The 24124-nt window shown below is 55.1% G+C and overlaps 2 protein-coding genes across 5 annotated transcripts; both read right to left on the bottom strand.

The window, feature by feature from the left end:
* Positions 1-862: 862 nt before the first annotated feature.
* On the bottom strand, positions 863-14545 carry C4A (complement C4A (Chido/Rodgers blood group)). Its single transcript, XM_037035601.1, has 41 exons — positions 14407-14545; positions 14125-14320; positions 13722-13923; positions 13500-13570; positions 13327-13415; positions 13058-13140; positions 12775-12871; positions 12505-12610; positions 12254-12386; positions 11704-11819; positions 11426-11605; positions 11138-11323; positions 10825-11010; positions 10577-10735; positions 10189-10315; positions 9973-10047; positions 9511-9708; positions 9307-9418; positions 9145-9215; positions 8762-8901; positions 8436-8645; positions 8132-8183; positions 7942-8031; positions 7596-7805; positions 7374-7449; positions 7058-7214; positions 6850-6963; positions 6571-6742; positions 6122-6354; positions 5882-6049; positions 5444-5503; positions 4457-4550; positions 4180-4381; positions 3979-4069; positions 3794-3868; positions 2321-2423; positions 2091-2180; positions 1915-2013; positions 1687-1770; positions 1268-1400; positions 863-1107 (listed from the first exon to the last, which is right to left on the bottom strand). Exons 1-41 carry the CDS (start codon positions 14469-14471, stop codon positions 966-968), a joined length of 5247 nt encoding a protein of 1748 aa, XP_036891496.1. The 5' UTR covers positions 14472-14545; the 3' UTR covers positions 863-965.
* A 539-nt stretch (positions 14546-15084) lies between these two features.
* On the bottom strand, positions 15085-24112 carry WHR1 (winged helix repair factor 1). 4 transcript variants are annotated; one of them, XM_037035611.1, is made up of 7 exons: positions 23934-24112; positions 23652-23821; positions 17284-17379; positions 16878-17017; positions 15990-16087; positions 15738-15885; positions 15085-15531 (listed from the first exon to the last, which is right to left on the bottom strand). In XM_037035611.1, the coding sequence occupies exons 1-7, from the start codon at positions 24031-24033 to the stop codon at positions 15486-15488; spliced, it is 798 nt and encodes a 265-aa protein (XP_036891506.1). In that variant the 5' UTR covers positions 24034-24112; the 3' UTR covers positions 15085-15485. The 4 variants fall into 4 exon arrangements, with proteins under 4 accessions (XP_036891506.1, XP_036891508.1, XP_036891507.1 ...); XM_037035613.1 differs by lacking the exon at positions 23652-23821 and adding an exon at positions 22182-22273; XM_037035612.1 differs by having other exon boundaries at positions 23652-23788; positions 23934-24111.
* Positions 24113-24124: the final 12 nt, after the last annotated feature.

Raw genomic sequence — 24124 nt, 5'->3', positions numbered from 1 at the left:
GTCACCTCTTCCAGGAAGACTTCCCTGACCCCTTTGCCCATTTCCGCAGACCGGGTCGGATGCCTCAACTATGTGCTCCCACACCTCTCCGAGGATGGGGGCTTGGCGTACAGAGCACAGACCAGGAGCCCCACAGATCTCTGTTGGACGCCCGGATGGCAGGCTTCCGAACTGCTCAGCACATTTATCTGGTTGGAGTTGATGGAACTCTATGTCAGCCCTTAAGACTCAAGGGGCACCACCAAATGGTGAGGAGCCAGGCAGACAGGTGAGAAAGGTCCACCCTGGTAGAACATTCTCTTCAGAGTATTAATAAACACACCAAAGACAAACTTTTGACTTGTTTAAAATTAGTACCTAGAAGAAGAGAACATCTGATCTGGGAATTACACAACTCTGGGCATGTTTCCTAACACCACCGACGGCAAGGACAAGTGTCAACAGGCTTTCAACAGACCAGGCCTCAGCCAAAAGCCACAGCCCCGACGTCTGCCAAACGCACAGGACCAGCGGGAGACATGGGCCTGATAGCGGCTCCTGAGGCGGAAGAGCCAGGTGTCAGCTGAGCATAGGCCCTGCTTGAGGACAAAGGGCCTGTCACACCTGGCCACCTGGGGCCGTGGGGTGCCCTTCTGGAAGGGTGGAAGGCAGGCCTTGGTATGGACACTGAGTCCTCAGGGTGCAGGCCAGGCTGCTGGGTCCCAGGGTCCTATGATGGACTGAGCTCCCAGTGAGCCATCTGGGAGGGGTGAGGCGCCCAAGGTCACCTGCAGGCCTACGATGACGCAAACCCTGGCCTGGGCCCCCAACCCGGAAGGCACGATGGGGGCCACTCTCAGTCCTGGAGACACACACGGACATGCTGCTGATAAAGGCCTTTATTGAGTCTCTGGCCCTGCCATGGGGCCAGTCCAGGAGTCACCTTTCCCAGGCCCCAGGCCCCTCCTGGGGGAGGGGAACAGCCCTCACACCTGGCACCCCTGAGTGCCATACTCCTGCAGGAAGTCTCGGAGCTGGGCGCAGGCTGCCCGCTGGCGGGTGCTCCGGCACAAGCGTTCTGAGGGCATCTCCTCAATCCAGCTGTTCGAGTCCAGCAGGTATTGGGGTCTGTGGGAGCAAAGGACGGTCAGCAGGGGTCAGGAGGATGGACAGACAGGAGAGGAGAGTGCGCAGTCCCTGGCTTCTGAGGGGCAGGGCCTAGCACTGGGCATCCGTTCCCTCATGAGGTCTGAGACCAGCAAGAAGCTCAGGGGCCCAGAGAACTCACTGTCCCTTGAGGTCACTGGTGGCCCCGTCCAGACCCATGATCAAATATTCTTTCCCAGGTTCCAAGTGAAGGCGGCAAGAGTCTCGAACCAGGAAGTTTCGGGTCTGACCAGCAGTGGCCTGGGCATCCTTGGCTGTGGGCAGACAGGCCCAGAGCCGTCAGAGGGGAGGAGGAGGGGCAGGGACAGCAAGGGGCCAGGGGCTTTGCAGACACCCTCCCACCCCCACCGAACCCTGTCACTCCCAGTAGGGCACTGCTTTCCCATTTATGACAGATCCAGAGCTTCGAAGAGGCCGGGAGGATCTAAGCTCAGACTCTTCTGAATTTTTACTATTCTAGGCAGCCAGGCCCTAAACCCAGACCTCAGCTCCACTCTATCTACCCCGCCCTGCCCACACCACTGGCCTGTCCCTTCATACAGAAGTGCAGGACTTGGATGATACTGGTCTCAAAGAGGCGGAAAGCAGCTCTGGAATCTTCTCGGAGAACCTTAACCTGGAAGCCTGTGAGGGAGTTTAGAGGAAGGAAAGGAAGGTGAGTCACCCCGGGGCTGAGGGCTGCACGCTGGTGTCCGAGCAAGGAGGCCACCCTCAGGCCTTCGGCAGCAGAGGGCACAAGAGATCCTGAGAACCAATGGGCAGACTGACCATAGTCCACACGGGGGTAGTAGCAGGCGAACTTCATCCTGTAGCCATCTTCTTCCACCAGCCCCCGCTCCAGGGCACGCCGCTGTCGAGGGCACTTCCCTGAGGTCAGGACCGGGTGAGACAAGGTCAGCCCCAGCAAGCGCTCCTCCCAGCCCACCCACAGACCCTGGTCTCACCCTCAGCACACTGGCAGACGTCAGCAGAGCACAGCGTGGACAAGAGCTTGCTCTTAGCTGGTGCTCCGTAAAACACAGAGCACCTGTGCTCTGGGGAAAAGCAGAGAGGGGAGTTAGGGCACGAGCTCCTTCGCTGCCTCCCAATCCTCTGCAGCCACGGGACCGCCCCGCCACCTTTTACTGCCCCAGTTCCTGATGTCCCAAACCCCCCAAGCGTCCGCAGTGCTCACCTGGGTTGTAGTAGTCATACAGGGCTGCACTGGCGGGCTGCACCAGCCCTACAGCCACCTCCTGCACGGCCCCAAAGCCCACACATTCGCGGGAGGTGGGGACCTGGCATGGGGAGTGAGGGGGTCAGGGGCCCACTCCCTGGGCCCTACAGGACGCTGTGTTACATTTCCTTGGCCTGTCTCTAGTTCCTGCTGGTCTCATCTTCAGTGTCCTTCACCTTTTGTTGCCTTCTGGCTGCCAGAACTCTAAAAACTGCTCCCAAGGTCTCTGCTGACCTCACTGCCCAGATGGTGACCTCATCCCTGTCTCTTGTCCCCAAGAGCCTCCACAGAGTGTCCCATCATGGACACATTCTCCAAGCAACTTTCCCTAAACTCAGGGTCAGCTTCTGGACCGCCCCTGCTTCTGGTCTGGTTGCCTCTGACAGCCCCTCGCCTTCCTCCCCAGAGGCCCGGCCCTTCCTTCCTGGGCGCTCCCCTGTGAATGTCTCTGCCACTCCCCGGCTTTCACCAAACCCTCCCAGGCTGATTCCCAAACAAAACTTTGAGCTTTATTCCTGCATTAGGATTTCTGCAAGGTATGTAAATTCTTAAGAGTCACTCTGCCTGCCCTCCAAACCCACTCAACCTCCTGACAGCCTCGCATTGTCACCGATACAATGAGGGCCTCCGTTACCTGCTGCAACCTAAGGGCAGGTGCCATCCCCACACCCATTCCCTGGGGCCCACCCCTCCCCCCCACACCCACACTGCAGCATGGCTGGCACCTGCCGCCTTCCCTCCTCAGCTGAGCTTTGGCACGGCCAGCGCCTTTCTTCCCACTGTGCTACCCAGATTCCCCTGCCTGGCTTCTCACAGGGGTCATACTGCATGTATGAGGTCATACACTGAGCTCATGCTGGCTCAATAGGGACTGGCCCCTCTTTACATACTGGGAGGGGAGGGGGCATCTTTCCTAACCCACAGATACGTGACTGATGGTGTTACTGTGTTCACATGGCTTTTTCACATTTTTCTCCAAGAAAATTGTGAAACAGTCCAAAAATTGTTGAGGGCCATCAGAGCCCTCTCTGGCTCTGATGACGCTTTGATTTAGCCAAATAGGTGCAAAGACAAAACCAACTCATCTATGACCAACATCACTTCATAAAAGAAAATATACTTTAAAATAAAAAACTAGGAATGTCAATAAAAACAAAAGCAAATCCTCAAGTTGAATAAATTCAGCTTTAAGACAGACGCACTCCCAGGCTGTCCCCTGCTGACTGGCACTGGCCCCGAAACCACACCAGGGCTCAGCCCCTGCCCGCCTGCAGGCGCAGCCCTACGGCTTGGCACCGGCTCCCTCGCCATGCCTCCCCGCTCACGCCAGGTTCTCCCTGGGAGCTGCAGCTGCAGCGTCTCCTGGAAACCTCAGAATACGTGTGCAGTGAGCACTGCCATCCGTGCCCCAGCCCCTCACTCCCTGCTCACCGAGTCGAAGTACAGCAGGACGTGGGGCCCCTGGGTCTCAAAGTGACTCACGTAACGATCAGAGAGGGAGGTCAGCTGTAAAGAAGAGGGTCTCAGGGGGTGGCCTTGGGCCCTGCACGTGGCAGGGCTCCGAAGATGGAGGGGCTGCAGGGACTGAATAGGGCCCCTGAGGGCACGTGCCACACCTTCTCCAGGTCAGCCCAAAGGGCATGGAATCCGCTCAGGAGGGTGATGTCCGCTATGGCCATGCCCGACAGCCCCACCTTGCCGTTCCGCCTGCAGAGAGATGTGCCCTGTGGTCTGGGTCCCACCCCCCCACCCCTGCCCCCGCCACTGGCGCCTGTTGGCAGACACTGCCCAGCTCGGTCCCGGCCCCTCAGCCTCACCAGATGCACACAGTGTACTGCACTCTGGACTCCTGCTCCTCAGCCACCTTGGGCGCCTCCCTTCTGCGGCGGCTCCTCCGCCCCTCAAACAGCTGCAGGGGTGTCACGGGCGGGGAAGGGGCCCCCGGGTCATCGCTGGCGAAACCTGGACCCTCTGAGTCTCCATAGTCCTCGTAGTCCTTGTAGTCCTCATTGGCTGCCACTGCATGGAGGGGCATTGAGGCCAGGCCGCTGCTACCCGCCCCCCAGGGCCCCGGGGCCCCGACCCCACACTCACTCGTGTACTCGACGTGGCCCATGACTGTCACCTCAATTTGAAGATCTTGGCAGGTCGTGTTCTTCATGTCCAGGACATTGTAGGTACGAAGGAGCTGGCTCAGCAAGGGGCATGGAGAGAATGCGAGACAACTGGGGCCACAGGCCTCTCTCCAGAGCCACACCTAAGGGCATCTCCCTGCGCTAAGGGCTTTGAGGCCTGTGGCCCCTTCCCTCCCTCCTTCCTGACCAGTCCACAAATAGGAATGGCCCGGAGTTGGGCCAGACAGTGCAGCACAGGGGGCAGCAGGCCCGGCCTTCAGGCCCAGCACTGCACACCACGCAGAGGAGGCTGCTAGGACAGGTCAGGAAAGCTTCTGGCCAAGGCTTGAAGGAAGAGAATGAGTTTCCACATGGGACAAGAAGACCTGTGTAGGCAGGTACACCTGTCTGGCCAGGGAGGTGGGCAGGGACCTAGCCCTGTGTGGCGTGGGCAAGTCTGAAGGTTGATCTGACCAGTGTCCTCAGAAGGTCAGTTTCACGGCACTGTGGACAGGGACTCGGAGGGCGAGACTTGGGGGTGGGAGATGCTCCAAGACTGTTTTTGCCCCAAGATTAGTGAACAAGTGACAAGGGCCCCAGGCATTGGGGGGTGAGAGGAGCAGTTACTGGGGCCGTAGAGGGGCTCAGGGGGGAGGGGCACTAAGACGCCTCCAGAGTGACAACCGGGCTGCTGGGGGAAGGGGCTGCATCTGAGGAGGGGACACAAGAGGAAGAAGGGCCACCATCTCAGGAGAGGCCTGGGCTGAGCACCGGGGGTGCGAGCGCGGCACTGAGGGCAAAGGAACGGACAAGGGCTCCGAGAGGGCGGACGCCAGAGAGAAGGGAGAGCTGCCGGACGAACGCCCGCCCTGGGGTGTCTTCCTCCCGCTGGCCCTGCCCATGGGTCTCCCACTCAAGACCCCAGCAGCTCCCTGCTGGCCAGGGTGCCCAGCAGGGAACCTCTCACCTTCAAGGTTCCTTTGCTGTTTCCTCCCACCTTCACATTAATCTTGCTGCCCAAGGAAAACTTGCAGGAACAGAAAAGACAGAGGCTGTCAGAAGGGCATGGAAGGACACGCTGTTTGTTGTTCCAACCTACCTCCTCCCTAAAAACTGCCCTCCTCTCCCCACCCACGGCTCTACAGCGTTCAGCCTCCACGTGCATCATTTCACGTTAGCCCCCGGAAGCTCTGCTGGGCGGAATCTGCATGTACTGCTTCACAGGAGGAAAACGAGGCCCGGACGCTCTGCAACCTTCCAGGCCACTCAGCCAGTAAGTCTCTCCACAGGGTCTCAGGGCCGGCTGCCAGGGGGTGCTGCGGGCGGGGGGCGGGGGGGCTGGGAAGTTCTGGCCCCTCGGAGTAGGCCCAGGTGTCATGGCAACCCAGGCAAAGGTGTAGCTCACCTGCAGCTCCTCCTGCAGCCCCTGACTTTGGTGGTTGTTCAGCTGCAGCACATGGGACTTCAACCCATTTCGGCCCATGGAGCTGAGGGTGACATTGAGCCCCTTCTCCTCACTGGTGTGGGACATGATCCAGTACGCAGACAGTGCATCTAGGGCCATCACCGTGTCCTGGGGAGGTTGGACCAGGACTCAGGCTTGGTCTCTGAACCACCCGGCCCGGGGTCCCAGGGCAGCCCCTACCTGGGTACTGCGGAATCCCCCTTGGAAGCTGCCCTGGTGGGTTAGCCAGGAAGCAGCCTGGTCAGCCAACTCTGCCTTGCCCTCCCGCAGCAGCAGGTGCAGCAGGCCATAAGCCGTCGTTTCAATCCACAGGGCCGGGGCCTGGGGCACAGGGTCTGCTGGGTTGCGAGGGGCCGGGGTGGGCGACACAACATTGCTCTGGGAAGTGATGACGGAGCCCCAGTACATGTGATCTGGAAGGACAGGGAGACCCACCGGTGAACGGACAGGACCCTGGTCGTCTGGCCCCTCGCGCTCCTGTCAGGCTCTTCCAGCGCCGCCCTAGTCACCCCTGCAGATGTTCCCACTCCTTCTTGGGGTCTTGGTTTGGTTTTTGCCTTTGGGCATACTCGGAGGTCCCAAGCCCCACCAAGCCCCAGGATCAATGCCAGAACCCCCTCGACTCTCACCGCCTGTCTCTTGGGCCATGGCCATGAGGTTGTTGTGGGCCACATCCCGCAAGCCCTCAGAGGCCTTGGTCAGTGTCAGCGCATAGGCTGTGATTGCGGCTGCGTGGGCACCCAGGAGCCCGGCACTTGCTTTCGTCCCCAAAAATGAGTTTGCATTTGAGATGGAAGTTTCCTAGAAGAAAGTGGGGAGGAAGACCTGTGAGCTGGTCACCTAGGTTCCTGAAGGAGAAAGAGCGAAAGCTGGGGGCCAGTGAAAGGCGGACATGAGGGTGCCCTTACCACTCTCTGCTTCAGCTCTGCATTTGTGTCCTGGAAGACGGCCAACCCGTGATGAAGGGCAATGACCACAAAGGCCGTCAGGGCCACAGTCTCATCACTTCCTACCAAGCCCCCCTGGTTGGTTCGGGAGGAAAGATGTCAGCCTGGAGGGGTACGGGGCCAGGAGAGCCCCTACCCTCACTCCGCAGCCCAGCCTTCTGGCCCGCACCTGCATGCCCCTGTGGATAACTGGACAGGGGTCCCGGAATGAACCGTCAGCCTGCTGCTGGGACAGCAGCCATGTGGCCGTCTCCTGAAGCTTTTCAGGCGAGTCGCCCACCTCTTTCTGGGCCAAACTCAGTACCTTCAACACAAAGGCTGTGAGCCTAGGGAGGAGAGTGACAGCTGGGGACAGGGACTGGTCCCTCTAGGGAACACGGCCCCGCTCCCCCGGAGACCTGGTTAGCCGCCCCCCATTGTAGCCTGGCTCTGCCCCGCAGCCCTGCCACCCCTCAGAGACCCGGAAGTACCCTCCCCAATCTTACCAGGTGCTGCTGTCCCGATCTAACCACGCCCCATAGGAACCATCTGTCTTCCGAAACTGCTGGATCCGCAGGTAGCCTTGGAGAGGAAAGGCAGCCGCTCTTCGTGCCCACGGCCACGCTCCCCACCCCGTCGGGCACCCCCCATCCCCACACCAGCCACCTGGGCTGCCCATCGCCCACTGACTGTCCGGCCCCCACTCCTGCTTGCCCTGCACCCAGAACCTTTCTGGATAAGATCCACGGCGTGGTCCTTGGTCTCCGGGGGCAGTCTGCTCCACTGCTCCGTCCGGTCCAGGTAGCGGGAAGCAGCCAGTGTCGGAGCCAAGAGGACCATGGTTTGTTCCCCACAGCCCGTAGGAAGCCTCAGGAGGGAGGCCAGGCCTTCTGGTGACAAGACCCCCTCAGAGCCCAGAGTGTCCAGTGGATCTTCGGCTACAGGAGAGAAGGTGGTCACACAGAGAGAGCAGGTCTGGGGACCCCGGGTGAGGGGCCACGGGGCCATGGGGTCAGACGGGCTGCACGTGCATATGAGGGTGGCCACTGGAAAGGGGCTGGAGGACACTCCCACCTGTGACCCTGATATGACTGCTGAAATCGCCATCAGGGATAATATTGGGATCAGAGCTGCCGGGAATTTTCAAGGTCCGACCTCGATGGTCTGGGAAGATGGGATAAGTTGTCAGTCTGTCCTGGTGTCCACATCTCCCTCCACCTACCACCCCCTTGGAACACTGATGGCGGGGGCCGGGGCCACTCACCCAGGGGATTGAGTTCATAGACCAATTCTTCCGTGTGGGTGGCGCCTTCCTTCTGTCTCGGGGGAAACAGAGCTCTGAGAGATTGCTGATCACCCAGGGCTGCAGCCACCCCTTCCAGTGCAGACACCCCAGGGCTTGGAGTGCAAATTCAGAGACAGAGCTGTATCAGAACTGTAGAAGCAGTAAACTGAGCAAAGTGTTGGGTTTGGGTATTGGGCCTCTGGCCTGGCCAGCAGAGAGGGTGCCAGGGGTCAGGGGGTAAATCTGGGAGCCTGGGGTCTGCCTTCCGGGGTACTGCATTCACCTCAATTTGTAGAACCTTAGACACTGCGTCCCCTACAGGGAACTCCAAGGACCCTCGAGCCACCACCTTCAGGGACACAGCAGCAGCTGCTGTGGGCACCACAGAGAAGCCAACAGGCCGGGCAGAGCGTGCAGGCACCAGCACCTGCTGGGCCAGCCCTCCGCCCCCCGCCAGGCACAGCCCATCCACCGGAGACACGTGGACGCTCACCTGGGGCAGGAAGATGGGAATGGCCAGAGCCTCAGCCTGGTTAGGTTCTTCAGCCCTCCCCCCGCCACTTCAGCCCCCACAGGGCCCCGGGCACACAGGCTCCCACAGGGCCTCACAGTCAGGTTTTGATCCAGGTAGTTGTAGAGGACAGGACGCAGCTCAAACTGCTCAAAGCGGCGAACAGAGATGGGCAGGCGGAGGTGCAGGTGGAATTCGCGGAAAACCCGGAGCTGGGCTGGTGTGGCCACACACAGGCCTGTTGGGGAAGGAGCATGGGAAGGGGCAGGAATCAGAGGCCTGGGAGCATCATGGCCTCAGGGCACCCCTAACAAGGGGCAGGGGTGACCCATCTCTGCCCTGCTCCGCAGCCTCCCAGCCCTGCTGCAGGCAGTGCAGACTTCCCCGCTGTCTGCACCCCCTTCCTTACAGTGAGAGAAAAGGGAGCTGGATGGAGGGGGATGGAAGAGGGGTGGCCAGAGGCCCAGCACAGCAGCCTCACCTGCTGTTTTAGACAGGCTCACAGCATGGATCTCCCATGTGGTCAGAGAGTCAGGCAGCGGCTGTGACACTCTGTGGTAGGAGAGGTGAGAAGCCTCGTCACAGCCTGGGCTGGCCCTCGACACTGCCCAGGGACCAGGCCAGGCCCACCACACGCCCTCACTGGAGGAAGCGGTCCACGGACGCCACTCTCCAGAGCCAGTTCTCTGGGAAGAAGCTGCGAACAGGAATGTCGTCTTCATCCATCAGGTCCTCCTCCTGCAGGATCTCCAGAGCTGGGGGACCACAGTGGATGGGGATGAGGGGGGGCCCTTGTGCCCTCCAGGTTCCCCGGCCTGCCCCCCCCCAGCCCCTCCCGGCAGCTCACCTCGGGCGAGGCCCACCCGGCCCAAGGCCCGGGTCTTCTTGCGCAGGTCCTCGGCAAACTGGCAGCAGGACAGAAAGGGCTCCCGGCAGGCCGGCTGTGGCACTCGGGCGGCTCGCTGCTCACAGGAGCGGGTCATGGGCAGCCGTGTCAGCCCATCCTGGCAGCAGCGCCTGGCTCCTGGGGAGGCGTACTGGCCCACTGGGGCCACTGGGGGTCAGCGCAGGGGACGCACCTCCTCCTCACAGCGACCTCCAGAAACCCAGGACTCCCCCCAAGAAACCAGAAACTCCAGAGAGGCCAGTGGAGAGAGCTTCACGCCCGCTCACTGCCAACCCCAGAACTTGGATCTCTGGCCCTGACACCGTAAACTGGCTCCCTGGGAAGCAGAGGAGCCAAGAAGCAGACCTCCCCCCCCTGACGTTTGGGCCTGAGTAGAGAGCTCCAAAAGTGCCCACAACTCACACTTCTCATTAATCGCCTTCTGGAAGCTCACGTTTCTCTTTTCCCGGGCTTTCTTCTCCTTGGGGCAGCTCAGGCCTGGTAGAGAGCAGGACTGCAACCAAGCTCTGGGGTGTGTGGCCTCCCACCTCCCCTCCCTGCTCCCCCTCCCAGGCCCAGAGCTTCCCAGCCCTCCTCCTCCCTTCCCACTATCCACCCCACTTCCTCCTATGGTCTCACTCCTTCTAGCTGAAGTCCAACTGTTTCCATCAGAAAAGGCCAGACCAGCTGCCTCGAATACCTGAAGGGCATTGTCCCCACCCCCGGGACCACAGCCGAGGTCATAGCTGTTCATCACCTCAAAGACCTAGCAAGAAGAAGCAGGGAGGTGACAGAGACAAGAGTGCCTTGAGGGGCAGTGCTATGGGTGACAGGGGAGGGGAGGGACAAACACGAGAGACACAGAGTGGAGACACAGACCACAGGGCCCACAGCTCAAGGGAGGGGGAGTTGGGGGCCGCCTAAGTGAGGTCCCGGGCTGGGCCGCAGGCTCAGGGCTCTGGGCTCAGGCAGCAGGAGAGTGCCTCATAGAGGACGAGGGCGGGGTGGAGGCAGAGCCTTAACAAACCTTGCCCATGTCAAGGGGCTTGTGGGTCCTGCCGCCCACAGCGTGCAGAGCCGTGTCCACAGCTCCCAGAGCCACCAGGGCCGGAGAATCAGTGTGCAGGTGGAGCTTCACCGTCTCCCCGGGACGGTAGTCCTTGCGACTATCCACACTCAGCTCCAGCTGGTAGAGACGGAGGTGGGGCAGTCAGAGTGAGGAGAGCTTCTTTTCTTTTCTCTCAACCACCCCATCTCTCCCGATGGGTTGGTTACCTTGCCCTCACAGGCTCCAGCCTGGACGTCCACTAGTAGGGAGTTGGCTACTGGGAGGCCCCGGTGATAGTAGAAGGCCACAAAGTAGAAGGAGGGTGCCAGGCGGTGGTCCACAAGCACAGAGACTGAGGTCAGGGCTGTCCTGGGCTCTTGACTCACAGACATGATCTGGCCCCGGGACAGGATCTGGGCAAGAGCGGTCCCCTCTGCACTGAGCGTCCCCAGCGCTGAAACCACTCTCCACCAGAGGGCTCCCTCCTGCCCAAGCCGCCCCCTGCACTCTGCACTCCTCTACCACCCAGCTCATGCACACCATGTAGTAGTAATGAGAGAAGCTGGCCCCGCTGATGCCCACGGCTCGTAGGTTCAGGTGGAGAGTGTCCCCAACTCGAGGGGACTGAGGATCCAGCCGTTCAATGGACAGAAACCCAGGGCTTCCTGAGGGTGGGGCTCGCACGGTGAGCTTGGCTGTAGCTGGGTGGGGAGAGCCTGCAGACACCTGGAGAAAGGGGCAGGGCAGGGGCCACGGGGCCGTGGGTGCTCAGGAGCCCAGCCTGCCCTTCTTTCCCTCCCCACGCTCTCTCCTGGGGCAGAGTCCTACCAAGAGCTGCACTTCTGAGGTGGTCTGAGGGGCAAAAATGGAAATGACAGCTTGGCCTCTCCCATCTGTTTGTTGCTGAAACTGAGGTATTGCAGGAGAAGCAGAACCAGGAAAGAATGTGGCAGAAACTTTGACAGGAATGTGGGAGGCAGGGGAGCCTGACATGTCCCGGACCAGAGCCTAGGTGGGTGGGGGGGGGCAGGTTAAAGAGAGTGGTCAAAAAGGCCTTGGGCCATCCTGACAACATTCCCCACAACCCCTGCCCTTGCAGAGGAAACCTGCAGCAAAAAGGGGGTCCCAGGCACAAGGTGTCGCTTGGTACGGCTAAGATCCAAGGAGAAGGGAGATGACACAAAACGCCAGGACGTGAGCTCTGCCTCCTCCATCTCTCCCCCTGCAAGACAGGAAGCAGAGAGGAGTGGAGGGGGGGACCCAGGAAGAGGGGCAGGAGAGCAGCGGGAAGCAGCTCGAAGGTTTCCTGCCCACAAGATAGTGAGCTCCTCAGGGTGCAGGCAGTCTCCCACTGATTTGTTTGCTGAGCCACACAGGACCCAGCACACAGATGGAGCATAACATGTATCTGCTGGGTGAGTGGATGGATGGACAGATGGGTGGAAAAAAAATAAACTGAGATGATGGAAGGTGCTGCTTCCCATAAGCAGAAACCACCCATAAGCACAGGTGGAGAGAGACAGGCTCCTGGGTCTTGCGCCGCTCTGGGTCTCAGAAGATGGTAAGAAAGGTGAGGGGTGGTGTTCGTGCTGGAGAACAGTCAGCTCAGAGGTCAGAGACCCAGGGCCTGGGGTCATCATCAGGCGAGCTGCTCACCTGGAGACTCAATGATGGCGGCTGCCACGTAGAAGCGCAGCCCTAGGAGGTCAGTCAGATGAATGTTAAGCTTCTCCAGGGCACCCTGAACCTCTGCCTTCGAGAGGGCAATGTGACACTGGCCCTCTACCAGCTGGGACAGACAAGAAAACAGAGCCTGGGTGACATCTGAGTCTCCCGCCTTGAGCCCTCTCTTCCCTCCTCCCTCACACTCCTCACCTCACCCGCACGCCTCCTGCCCTCCTTCCTACCTTCATCTGATTCTCCAGTCCCCGAAGGAAAGTCTTGTCACCATTCTCTCCCAAGAGTCCAAAGCGCACATACGCTACCCCCTGCACTGGCTTCCCGTAGATGTACCTGTGGCCACAGAGAGATTGGGCGGAGGCTGGGTGGAGGGCTGGGGCGGATGATGGAATGGTTGGGGAGTGGGGGTTGGGGGATGATGGTGGGACTGGTGGGGATGGGGGAGGGGAGTGGCATGCTCACACTGAATGAGGAGCCCGGAGTGGGCCCAGGGTTACCTGGCCTGGATGTCTAACTGGATCTCATCAAGAATGCCAGGTGCTGTCAGGATGTAAGGCTTTCCAGGGATGATCTTCACCTCAAAGTTAGGAAGGACTGACCCAGTTGCAAAGAGGTAGGCGAGTCAGGCTCTAGTGGAAGGGCCCTTTGAAGACTCCCCTCACCCCTCAGGGTGGTGGCGCCCACACCTCCCTGCCCCTGCCCTGCCCCTGCCACCTCTCCTTTCAGCCCTTACTCCCTGCAGGAAAGGGGCTGCTTGGCCCTCACATCTCCAGCTCTCACCATATCTTTTCACTTCAAACTGGGTGCTGCTGTTGGATTCCGGGCCATCGGAGAATCGGGCTGAGATCTTCCAAGTCCCCGGCCTGAGGACAGACAAGGGAGGGACTCAGCCCACTTGTGCAAGAGAGTCTGGGAGAGCCAGCAGCCTGGCTCCCTGAAAAAGGACTGTGGGGTAAACCGAAGGCCCAGGGAGCTGGGCTCTGACTCTGTGTGTTGGAGGGCAGAGCAGGGGAACCAGGAATGAGGTGGGGTGACAGGTGAGAGCTCACTCCGAGATGTCTGGGATCACAAAGTCATCGTGGAAGATGGATGTGGGAGCATGCACCTGCTTCTTTCGCACACGGAGGCCATGAGAGTTCTGTAGCGGGAGGAAAAGTGTCATGGGTGGGAGGTCAGATCAGCGGCCCCCGCTGATCAGGAAGGTCAGAAGTCAGGGACTCACCTCCACAGTGACCGTGAGGGTGTCTGTGGATGGGCGCATCCTTTGATCCAGAGCAAAGACCCGGTATCGAACTGGGAGTGGAGGGTGAGAGGTAAGCCGCAGCCCACGTGGGCAGGGAGTAAGGGAACAAGCATCTGCCAGGCAGCCTTCCTATGCAGCCCACTTTCAGCCCGTCTCAGGTACGGAGATGTGAGGGAGTTCAAGGGTTAGGCTGAGACTCACCCCGCTGGCCAGGGTTATAAATGGGCTGGTCGGTCTGCAGAAAAATGTGTCCCCGGCGAGAAGAGAAGAGAAGGTTGATGCCCTGAATGTCTACCTCTTTCAACAGAGTGTTCTTCAGCCATGGTGACTGGGCCACAAGCTGGACCTGGGGGCCTCCGAGGAGGCTTTGGAGGCCACAGCTCTCGGCACCTTTTGGGGATGTCTGTCAGGAAAAGGGGAGGGAAAGGAAGTGGGTCATAGACAGAGCAGGAGAAAGCCAGAGAGACTGAGGAAGAAATGGGGAAGGAGACCTTGGCCTGCAAGGAGCAACGGGGAGGGAGGCCAGCGGGCAGACAGACACAGAAGACAGAGGGGACAGAGTGGGAGGCACTAAGAACAGCAGGAGGGAGTGACATCCAACTACCTGGACGCTGAGGAGAATAAAGTCTTTTTCTGAGGTGAGGATAAAGTCCACCTTCGGGGAGCAGGAGACAAGATTGTTCGGGTTTCTCAGGAACACTTTCCCTTTTACTTCCTGTCCCGGGGGAGCATCGTGCAGCTGCAGCCCCACTGACAGGGGTACTCCCAGGTGAACCACGGAAGGAGAGAACAGGAGCAACCTGGGGAGGAGTCGGGGTCAGCAGCTGGCCTCCCGTCTTCCACCCCTGCCCCCAACTCTGCAACCCAGGCACCCTGCCTCCAGCACCTGGGCTTCTGCAGAGAGAAGGCGAAGAAGCTGGATGCCCAGATCAGCCCCCAGAGGAGCCTCATGACTGGAAGACCCAAGAGGGATCAAACACGCCTGTCTGCCCACTCCTTTCTGATCAGCCTGGGGCTTGAAGCAGGGTTGACTCTGGACCTTGCTCCTCCCCCAGCCCAGCCAAGCTGGGAAACCACGTGACAGCCAAGAAATGCAACTGGCCCCAGGCCCAGTGTTGGGGGTGGACACCCCGGCCACCTGGGTCTCTGAGGGAATCAGGAAAACACAGCCCAGAGTCATGCTGTCCCTGTTAACCCAGCTCATCCCTGTCCCCTGGGCCCCCCTGCAGGGCATGTCCGGGTGAGAGCAAGAATGTGCTCAGTAGCAGTGGGCGCAGCGCACAGCTAGAGAAACAAGGCTCCTTGCCCAAGCCCTAACACCACAAGGGGAGGAGACACTGGCCTCGTCCATAACCCACAACAGCTGCACTACATCAGGCCTTTGCTCTTTGCAGGCCCTGACAGAAACTGTGGTTTACATCAGGCACACCCTCATCACCCCACAGGGAAAACTGACCTCAACACCCCTTTCTCTCTCTGGTCAATGAGGCATAGGTTAGGCCCAAGTGTGGCCTTACCTCTACCCTAAAACGAGCAGCACACAACGCATCACACGAGACACCCAGGAAACAGCACCATCAGAAATACTTTATTTGGCAGCTTCAATCCAGCATATAGGGAAGAGAATCCCGCCTGCCCCCACCAGCCTCCTTGGAAACCCTACCCTCCTAGCCCGGAACAGTTAACAGTAGCACCTCGCTGCAGAAAAGGTAGCGGCCATGGCTCGGCACGCCTTCTAACTCCACTCCCATGGAAGGGCAGAGCAGCACTGCCCAGACCTCACCACTGGCTCGGAGCCCAGGTCATCAGCAGCAGTCACGTCTGACGTCACACACTTGTGAGTCCAACACTCACGGTCCTAGCCCCAAGCTTTCGCAAGGTGACCCTGTCTTGACCACCACTGGGTAACACTCCCGGGCCCCTCTCGCTCCACTGCAGGGAGGTTTGACACAACGAGTAGAATCCTCACGTCTCTGGCAGGCGCAGAAGGGTTCCAGAAGTGGTGGAGACACTGCGCAAGAGAAAGAAACGGTGGGATCCAGACTCATAGGCCCAAGCACCAGAGAGAACTCAGAACTTGGCCGGGGACGTTCCCAGGTTCCGGGGAGAGAAGAGCTGGGCTTCCCTAGGGAGGAAAGCAAGAGTGGGGAGGAAACCCGACTACGCTTTGGGTCCCTGCTCTGTCGACTGCCAGAAAGAGCTGGAGGCAAGACTCACCAGTCCACCAGCTGGGCCCCAATGAGGTCATGCACGTGGTAGGCAAGGCCCAGTTTCACCGAGGCAGGTGCCCGCCGGCCCAGGAGCTCTGAAAGGAGTAGCTCCCGGTACTTGGCCTTCTGGACCATGCCAAGGACGGCCCTGCGCCCTGGAGGAGAGATGGCACAGGAGTGCGGAGTAAGGCCAGCAGGCCAGAGAAGCGATTGAAAGGTGTTTTTGAGGGGCTGAGGGCTTGAGTTGCAGACAGGGTACCTTTAACAAAATACTTAATGAATCTCCCAGCTCCAGGCACAGCCAGCCACCAACTCCCGGCATCTCGGACGGTGAAGATTCCAGCATTCACCAGCTGCCTAAGTGGGTGGGAAGCCAGGAAAGATGAGGCCTTGGCCCTGAGAATCCTCTCTCCTCCCTGTTTGCTAATGTTTGGACTCTGTCTCCCGAAACACAAACAACCAGGCAAAGGGACTGGATAACAGATACCCAACCCGCTGCCCAGCAGTCCTCTGATCCCATTCACCTGCCCAACTGCCCTTCCCCCACTCTTTACCTGCTGCTAGTTCCCCAAGACTGCTCTCAGAAGCCTTCCTGACCACAAGCCCTGACACCCTCAGTTCCCCCAGAAATGTGGGTCTTTTCTCGGTGCTCCTGCCACTGACTACGCATACTTCACCACAGCTCCTCCCACATCTACCAAGAAGTTCAGAAAACGCCTTCACACACACCATGAGTTACAAAGCAGGGAGCCTGAGCCAGGCACATTGACATCAGCCCTGCACTGGTAATTTTATCTCACCCATGCTTGGGTGCTGTTCTTCTGCAAGTGAGTGCTTTAGCTCCTACCACTCCCATTCTTAGTATCAGCAAGATTCACATCAGGCATTTGTGGTCCCTGGAGGCCTCTACACGCGTCTGACTAGCCACCCAGATGGCCTGAATTTTCATCCAGGGCTCTTTCCAAGGCCCCAAGTAAGACAGGCATCTTACCTTGCAGGAGGAATACAAATTTAGATCATTTTACTAAAATTAAAGTAAACCTTTTGGGCAGGTTCAGCAAAAGGAAAAGGACAAGGCTAGATGAGAGGAAGGCAGGGAGGTGCCAGATGCCAGATTTGATTGGTCCCCCAAGTCCCCAAGTCTCACGTGATCTCTGTGTCTGTGAAGCCAAAGGTCTGTGTCATTTGGTCCTGCTGGACACTAAGGTCCCTACAGGCTGGAAGCACCGAAGCCAGAAACTTCTGCACAGCCCCAGCATATGACCGCCCACTGCAGGCCTTGAGGACCTGGAACCAGAGATGAGAGTCTGCTGTGGCCTCCCTGCCAGGACATTCACCTGCAGGCAGGAGGCAGATTCTCTTCTGCTGGGTTCCTTCCAGCTTTCAGATCTTTCTTCCTCCTCCTCCTGCCTCATATTACTATTTAGCAGAGCCCTGTCCTGTGCCCTCTGTGAGCTGCGGAGTGGGAGAACTGCCTCCTTTCTTTTTACTTCCTTTCCCCAGTCTCCCTGCCTGCCCACCCCGCACCCCATGAAACGCACAGTCACACGCACCCTGGTCCTGTAGTCCTCGGTGAGAATGATCCCATGGGCATCCAGGTCGAAGCCTAGCTGGACGACTCTGATCTCCCCCTGTTCCTGAAGTTCTTTCTGTCTCCAGAAAGATGGGAATGGAAAGAAAAGTGTCAGGGAAAGATGCTCCACTAGACTCTGGGTGCCTGGCTCACATCGGGGAGCTCTTCTCTAAGTAAAGGAAACTCTGGGGCGGGGACGGGGAAGCAGGCAAATCACCAGAGTCTTTCCCAACTGGCCGCCCACCCACCCACCCACCTCGTCTGTGGTGTCAAACTATCAGCACACATTTTCTAAGACCAGTCACATGCCTGACACTAAGAAAAAACAGTGATTAATACACAGGCCCTGTCCTTAAGGAATTAACAGTCTAGATTTGGGGTAGAGGAAAGTGGAGAGGAATACAAGATAAAAGATTTAAAACAAATAAAAATCAACCAGGACCACTGTTTCTAAGAGTACAGCAAGAACCAACCTACCTGCTGAAAATTAATTAAAATGTTGGATAAAATATTATTTTAAAAATTGTTAAGCATCAAAGAGCTCACAAAATAATAAATGAACAAAAGAATTCATAGAAGTAATTGGAATGTGGAAGACATGTGATGATTTAGGCAACTCTGTCCAGCACAGTCAAAAATAACAGGACACACAAGGAAACAAATTCAAAAGAAAGACAATAGAAACAGACCCCAAAAGACATGTTACCAAGGAATTATCAAAAACAGACTATTAAAGCTCTGGCTGAGTAGCTTAGTTCGTTAGGGCATCATCCTGATATGCCAGGGTTGCAAGTTCAGTCTCCAGTGAGGGCTCATACAAGAAGCAACCAATGATGCATAAGCAACTGCAGCAACAAACTGACGTTTTCTTGCTCTCTCTCTCTCATCAATAAATTAAAAAAATGTTTAAAAAGCCCCTATGTTTATAATGCTGAAATAAATAAAAGCCAAGACAGACTTTTTCTGCAGGAAATTATAAAAATTAACATGATAGCCCTGGCTGGTGTAGCTCAGTGGATTGAGCATGGGCCTGCAAACCAAAGGGTCACCGGTTCCATTCCCAGTCAGGGCACATGCCTGGGTTGTGGGCCAGGTCCCCAGTAGGGGGCATATGAGAGGCAATCACACATTAACGTTTCTCTCCCTCTCTTTCTCCCTCTTTTCCCTCTAAGATAAATAAAATCTTTTTTTAAAAATTACCTTAAAAAATCAACATGATATATTTTTAAAATCCACATAGAAATTCTATAACTGGAAAGTGCAATTAAGGACTTGATGGATGGGTTTAATGAATTAAGACACAGCTAAATAAAAAGCTACTAATCTGCAAGACAGATCAAAACAATGAACCACACTATAGTAAAGACCATCAAAAAGACAGAAAACACAGACAAGAGACTAAGAGACTTAAAGGATACAAAGAGAAGGTACAATGCATAACACATCCATAACCACAAAAGTGTATTGATCCAATTCCCATTAATTCATAGAACAAGACAAAATAATCAGTGAGGAACCAGAAGACTTGAACAGTAACACCAGTTACTAAGAAATTAATAACTGAATAATACATATTCTTCTCAAATATATGTACAATATTTAACAAAACTGACCACAAAGGATGAAGCCAGTCTCAATAAGTTTCAAAGGATTGAAACCATATGTTCTCTGGCCACAATGTCATTTATGCCAGAAATCAGTAACAACAAAGTAATATGAAAATGTTTAAAAATTAAGACATACATTACTAACCAAACCACGGAATCAAAGAAAACAAATCACGAGCCAAATTAGAAGACATTTTTTAAATGAATCATAATGGAAATATATACCAAAACTTGGGAGACAGATAAATCTCAATACTTAGTGGAAAACTACAGCCTGCCCTGCATTTATCTATTAGAAGAGAGAACAGCCCTGGCTGGGTGGGTGACCTGGTTGAGGGTTCGACTCCCAGTCAGGGCACATACCTAGGTTGTGGATTCAGTCCCCAGTTGGGGTGCATACAGGAAGCAACTGCTCAATATTTCTTTCTCACATGGATGTTTCTCTGGACTTCTCTCTCTCTCTCTCCACCCCCCTCCCTTCCTTTCTCTAAAATAAAATAAAATAAAATAAAATAAATCCTCGGGTAAGAATTAAGAGAGAGAAAGAGAGAGACAGGGGAGGAAGAGAGACGGGGAAGAGAGAGAGAAATAGCCACAGCTGGTGTGACGCAGTTGGTTGGAGCATCATCATGTAACTGAAGGGTTGCAGGTTCAATTCCCAGTCAGGGCACGTACCTGGGTTGTAGGTTTGATCCCTGTTCAGGGTGCATAAGAACTCTGGACAAAGCGCATAAAGGAGGCAACCAATCAATGTTTCTCTCTCACATCAGTGTTTCTCTCTCCCCCACCCCTCTAAAAGCAATGAAAAAAATGTCCTCCGGTGAGGATGAGAGAAAGAGAGAAAATGAGGATAAAAATTCATGAAAAAAGAAAGTAAAATAAACCAAACAGTAGAGGGGAAACAGATTAATGAAACAGAAAGCATGTGGACAAGAGAGCAATAAAGCTATTAACATTGAGAGACTATTAACGTTAAGTCAGTGGTGAAACTGACCAAGAAAAACCTGAGGAGAAATACACTGTTCAAAAATTTAGAAACAAAATAACAACCAGTAGTGACAGAAAATTGAACTGTATGGAAGTCCAACAACCAAAGAGTTCAAGTAGACACATTCATCCGGACTGGTAGGAGGGGCCGAGTCTGGCGGCCAGGCAGAGAGGGGTCTCAGCAAAGTGGTGGCTGGCGGACCCAGCAAGGCAGTGGATTGTGGAACAGGGAAGGCGGCTGGCAGACTGGGTGGCCCCACATTTGCATGCAGATAAACCAGGCAAAACTGGGGAGCAAGACAGACTGTGCCACCCAGAGTCCCAGCGCCGGAAAGTAAAGCCTCAAAACACCAATTGAAAACACCTGTGGGGATTGAGGCACCAGGAGAGACTCCCAGCCTCACAGGAGAGTTCATTGGAGAGACCCACAGGGTCCTAGAACATACACAAACTCACCCACCCAGGAATCAGCACCAGAAGGGCCCAGTTTGCTTGGGGGAAGTGGGAGAAGTGACTGAAATCCGGCAGAGAGTGGAGCAAGCACCATTGTTTCCTCTCAGACCCCTGCCCCACATACAGTGTCACAACACAGTGACTGGCTTGCCCCGCCCTGGCGAACACCTAAGGCCCCGCCCCCTACATGTAACAGGTGCATAAGACAGAAAAAAAAATGGCCCAAACGAAAGAAGAGATCAAAGCTCCAGAACAAATACAACTAAGCGATGAAGAAATAGCCAACCTATCAGATGCACAGTTCAAAGCACTGGTGATCATGATGCTCACAGAATTGGTTGAATTTGGTCACAAAATAGATGAAAAAATAAAGGCTACACTAAGTGAAATAAAGGAAAATGTACAGGGAACCAATAGTGATGAGAAGGAAACGGGGACTCAATCAACGGTACAGACCAGAAAAAAGAAAGAAACAACCAAACAGAAAAGGATGAAGAAACAAGAATTCGAGAAAAATGAGGAGAGGCTTAGGAACTTCCAGGACATCGTTAAATGTTCCAACATCCAAATTATAGGGGTACCAGAGAAGAGGAAGAGCAACAAGTGGAAAAGTCATTTAAGCAAATAATAAAGGAGAACTTCTCCAATCTGGCAAAGGAAATAGACTTCCAGGAAGTCCAGGAAGCTCAGAGAGTCCCAAAGAAGTTGGACCCAAGAAGGAATACACCAAGGCACATCATAATTACATTAGCTAAGATTAAAATGAAGGAGAGAATCCTAGAAGCAGCAAGAGATAAGGAGACAGTTACCTACAAAGGAGTTCCCATCAGACTGTCAGCGGATTTCTCAAAAGAGACCTTACGGGCAAGAAGGGGCTGAAAAGAAGTATTTCAAGTCATGAAAGGCAAGGACCTACATCCAAGATTGCTTTATCCAGCAAAGCTTTCATTTAGAATGGAAGGGCAGATAAAGTGCTTCTCAGATAAGGTCAAGTTAAAGGAGTTCATCATCACCAAGCCCTTATTATATGAAATGTTGAAGGGACTAATGTAAGAAAAAGAAGATAAAAAATATGTACAGTAAAAGGACATCAAACTCAGTTATTAACAACCACACCTAAAACAAAAACAAACTAAGCAAACAACTAGAACAGGAACAGAACCATAGAAATGGAGATCACATGGAGGGTTAGCAACAGGGGAGTGGGGGGAGGAGGAGAAGGGGGGAGAAGGTACAGAGAGTAAGTAGCATAGATGATAGACAGAAAATAGACACGGGGAGGGCAAGAATAGTATGGGAAATGCAAAGCTAAAAAACTTATAAGTATGACACATGGACATGAGCTAAAGGGAGGGAATGCAGGTGTGAGGGGGTGTGCAGGGTGGAGGGGAGTGAAAGGGGAAAATGGGACAACTGTAATAGCATAATCAATAAAATATATTTAAAAAAGAAACAAGACATAAATACACTCAGTATGACTTTGTTTATATCGAGCTCAAAAGTGGGTAAAACTGAGTTATGCTGATCATGGATAAACACATAGGTGGCATAAAGAGAACTGAAGGAACAACTGCCATACCAGTCAGGACAGCAGTCACCTTCCAGGGACATAGGGCCTTTTGAATGGAAAGTGATGTATGTTGGATGCTGGCCAAGTTCTACAGACTAACTTGGGTGGTGGTTAAATGGGTATACGGTTTGTAAATACTCTTTAAATTGTGTGTGCACATGTTTATGTTTTCTTTTGTGCCAACTTTTAAAGTTTTTAAAACAGGCTAACACCAGTCAATTAGATTAAAAACAAGTGCTATATATATGAGAGTGGTTCCACCGGACTCGCTTCCTCATGAGACTGGAGTTGGTCTCCATCTTCCCATTCTTCCCTCTTCTTTCCAACAGGTTGCCGCATTAACCTTCTACCTGCTAAACCCAACGGACAGATTTGGGATATTATTTTTCTTGACCTCCTCACAGACCACTGCCCTGAGTCATGGGTTTAAAAGCACCAAATACCTTGTTGAAAATCTCTCCTTTCACAATAGGCCTCTTCCAGGGTTACCCTAACTCTAGCCATTCCTTCTCAGCCTCTTTCCCAGACTCCTCTTCCTCTGCTTTCCCCTTACATTGGGGATCTCAGATTTTAAGGCACATTAAGAATCACTTGGGGCAGTAGTTCAAAATGTAGATTACCAGGTCCTACCCCAAGAGACCTTAATTCATTAGCCTGAGCATTTTTGTAGAACCAGCCCAAATAATTCTGATATAGAACCCAGGACACACTCTGAGAAACCCTGCCTTAAATATTGGAATATCCCAGCATGGTGGGGGTCTGGCCCAATTGTCTTTCACTATGACCTGAAGCCCTTGGCCGTGGGCCTCAGAAGATCTGTTGAACACTTTCCTCCCAAATTGTACAAGTATCTTGTGTATATATGTGGCGTATATGCATTTTTTTTGTAAAGAGAGCCATTGCTTTCATTATTTACTAAAGTTTGTAAAAGGTTAAAAATCATCCCTCTACTCACTCTTCCAATCCGATCTCACCCACATCCACAGACTTTGAACCACCTCTCACTTCTCAATAACTTCCGATTCTAAATCACAGGCCCAGAATTCTCTCCAAACCTTCACATGCAACTGCCTACCACACATTTGCTTTTGGACTCTCCACAAGTACCTCCAACTCAACTTGCATAAAATTAAGTCCTGGATCATTTCTACCCAACAAATCAATGTATTCCTCTATTCACTCCACCAACCAACCTCTCAGTCTGTCATCCATAAAATCTGAGAGTTATCTTGGATTCCTCCCTCTTGCCACTTCCTACATCCCTCACCCTCACCCAACCTTCTCCCTACCTACTACACTGCCCTAATTTAGGCCTTCATCGGTTCTCAGCGGCAGTTTCTTCTAATTGATCCCCCTGCCTCATCTCACTACCTCCAAACCACGCAACACACCGCTCCCTCTCCTGTTTAATATGCTCTAAACTCATCGTCTTCGGTGTAAAGCAGAAACAACACTGATGCTCAAGGCCTGTTGTAATTTGACGTCTGCCTGCACTCCAGCACTGCAGGCTCCAATCATGCCCAACGATTCCGTTTCCACAGAAGCTTCGCTGTTCCATTTTCACGATATGTCACGCTCCCCACTGCCTGCGCGTCCTTTAACAGGGTCTGTAGCATTCTCCCTGGCACCGCAGTGCCTTGCCCAAAACGACCTAAGCTTGCTGAATGGCAGGATGGCTGGCGGAACGAGAGCCTGAGTGCTGCTTCGGTCAGTGGCTCCGACGCCCCTCACCAGCTGCCGGTCAGCCGCAGTCCGGTCTGGCACAAGGCTGTACACCTGGCTCCTCAGCGCGATGGGCGGCAGCGCATCCTCGAACAGACCTCGGGGGAACAGCCGCACCAGCTCCGCGACTGCCGCGCGCGCCGACCCTGGGCGGAGAGGCCTGGTCACTGGGACGTGAACTAGGGCGGGGGACGCTTATGGGGGTGCTGTCCTCCCAACATCCAGTGTGAGGGGAGGCGAGGCAGCTCGCGCTGACTTCCCGAGCCGTGCCGCGGGGTCGTCAACGGTTACCTGCCTCGCCCCTCAAAGGGTCTCCCTCTGCATGCCCTGGATCCCGCCGCCTCTTCAGTCCCAACGTCTCCGGGACCAGGTGCTGCCTCTTTCGGCTCATGATCCGGGATCCGGTGCGGCCGAAGAAGGGGAAGGCGCTGAGAAGAGACCTGCAAAATAGACTTCCGGCGCGGAGCAGTGACGTGACTGCC

Source organism: Sturnira hondurensis, unplaced genomic scaffold, assembly GCF_014824575.4.
Source record: "Sturnira hondurensis isolate 20B ecotype Veracruz unplaced genomic scaffold, ASM1482457v3 Scaffold0022542, whole genome shotgun sequence".
Classification (NCBI taxonomy): domain Eukaryota; kingdom Metazoa; phylum Chordata; class Mammalia; order Chiroptera; family Phyllostomidae; genus Sturnira; species Sturnira hondurensis.
This window is presented reverse-complemented; position numbering and strand designations above follow the sequence as displayed.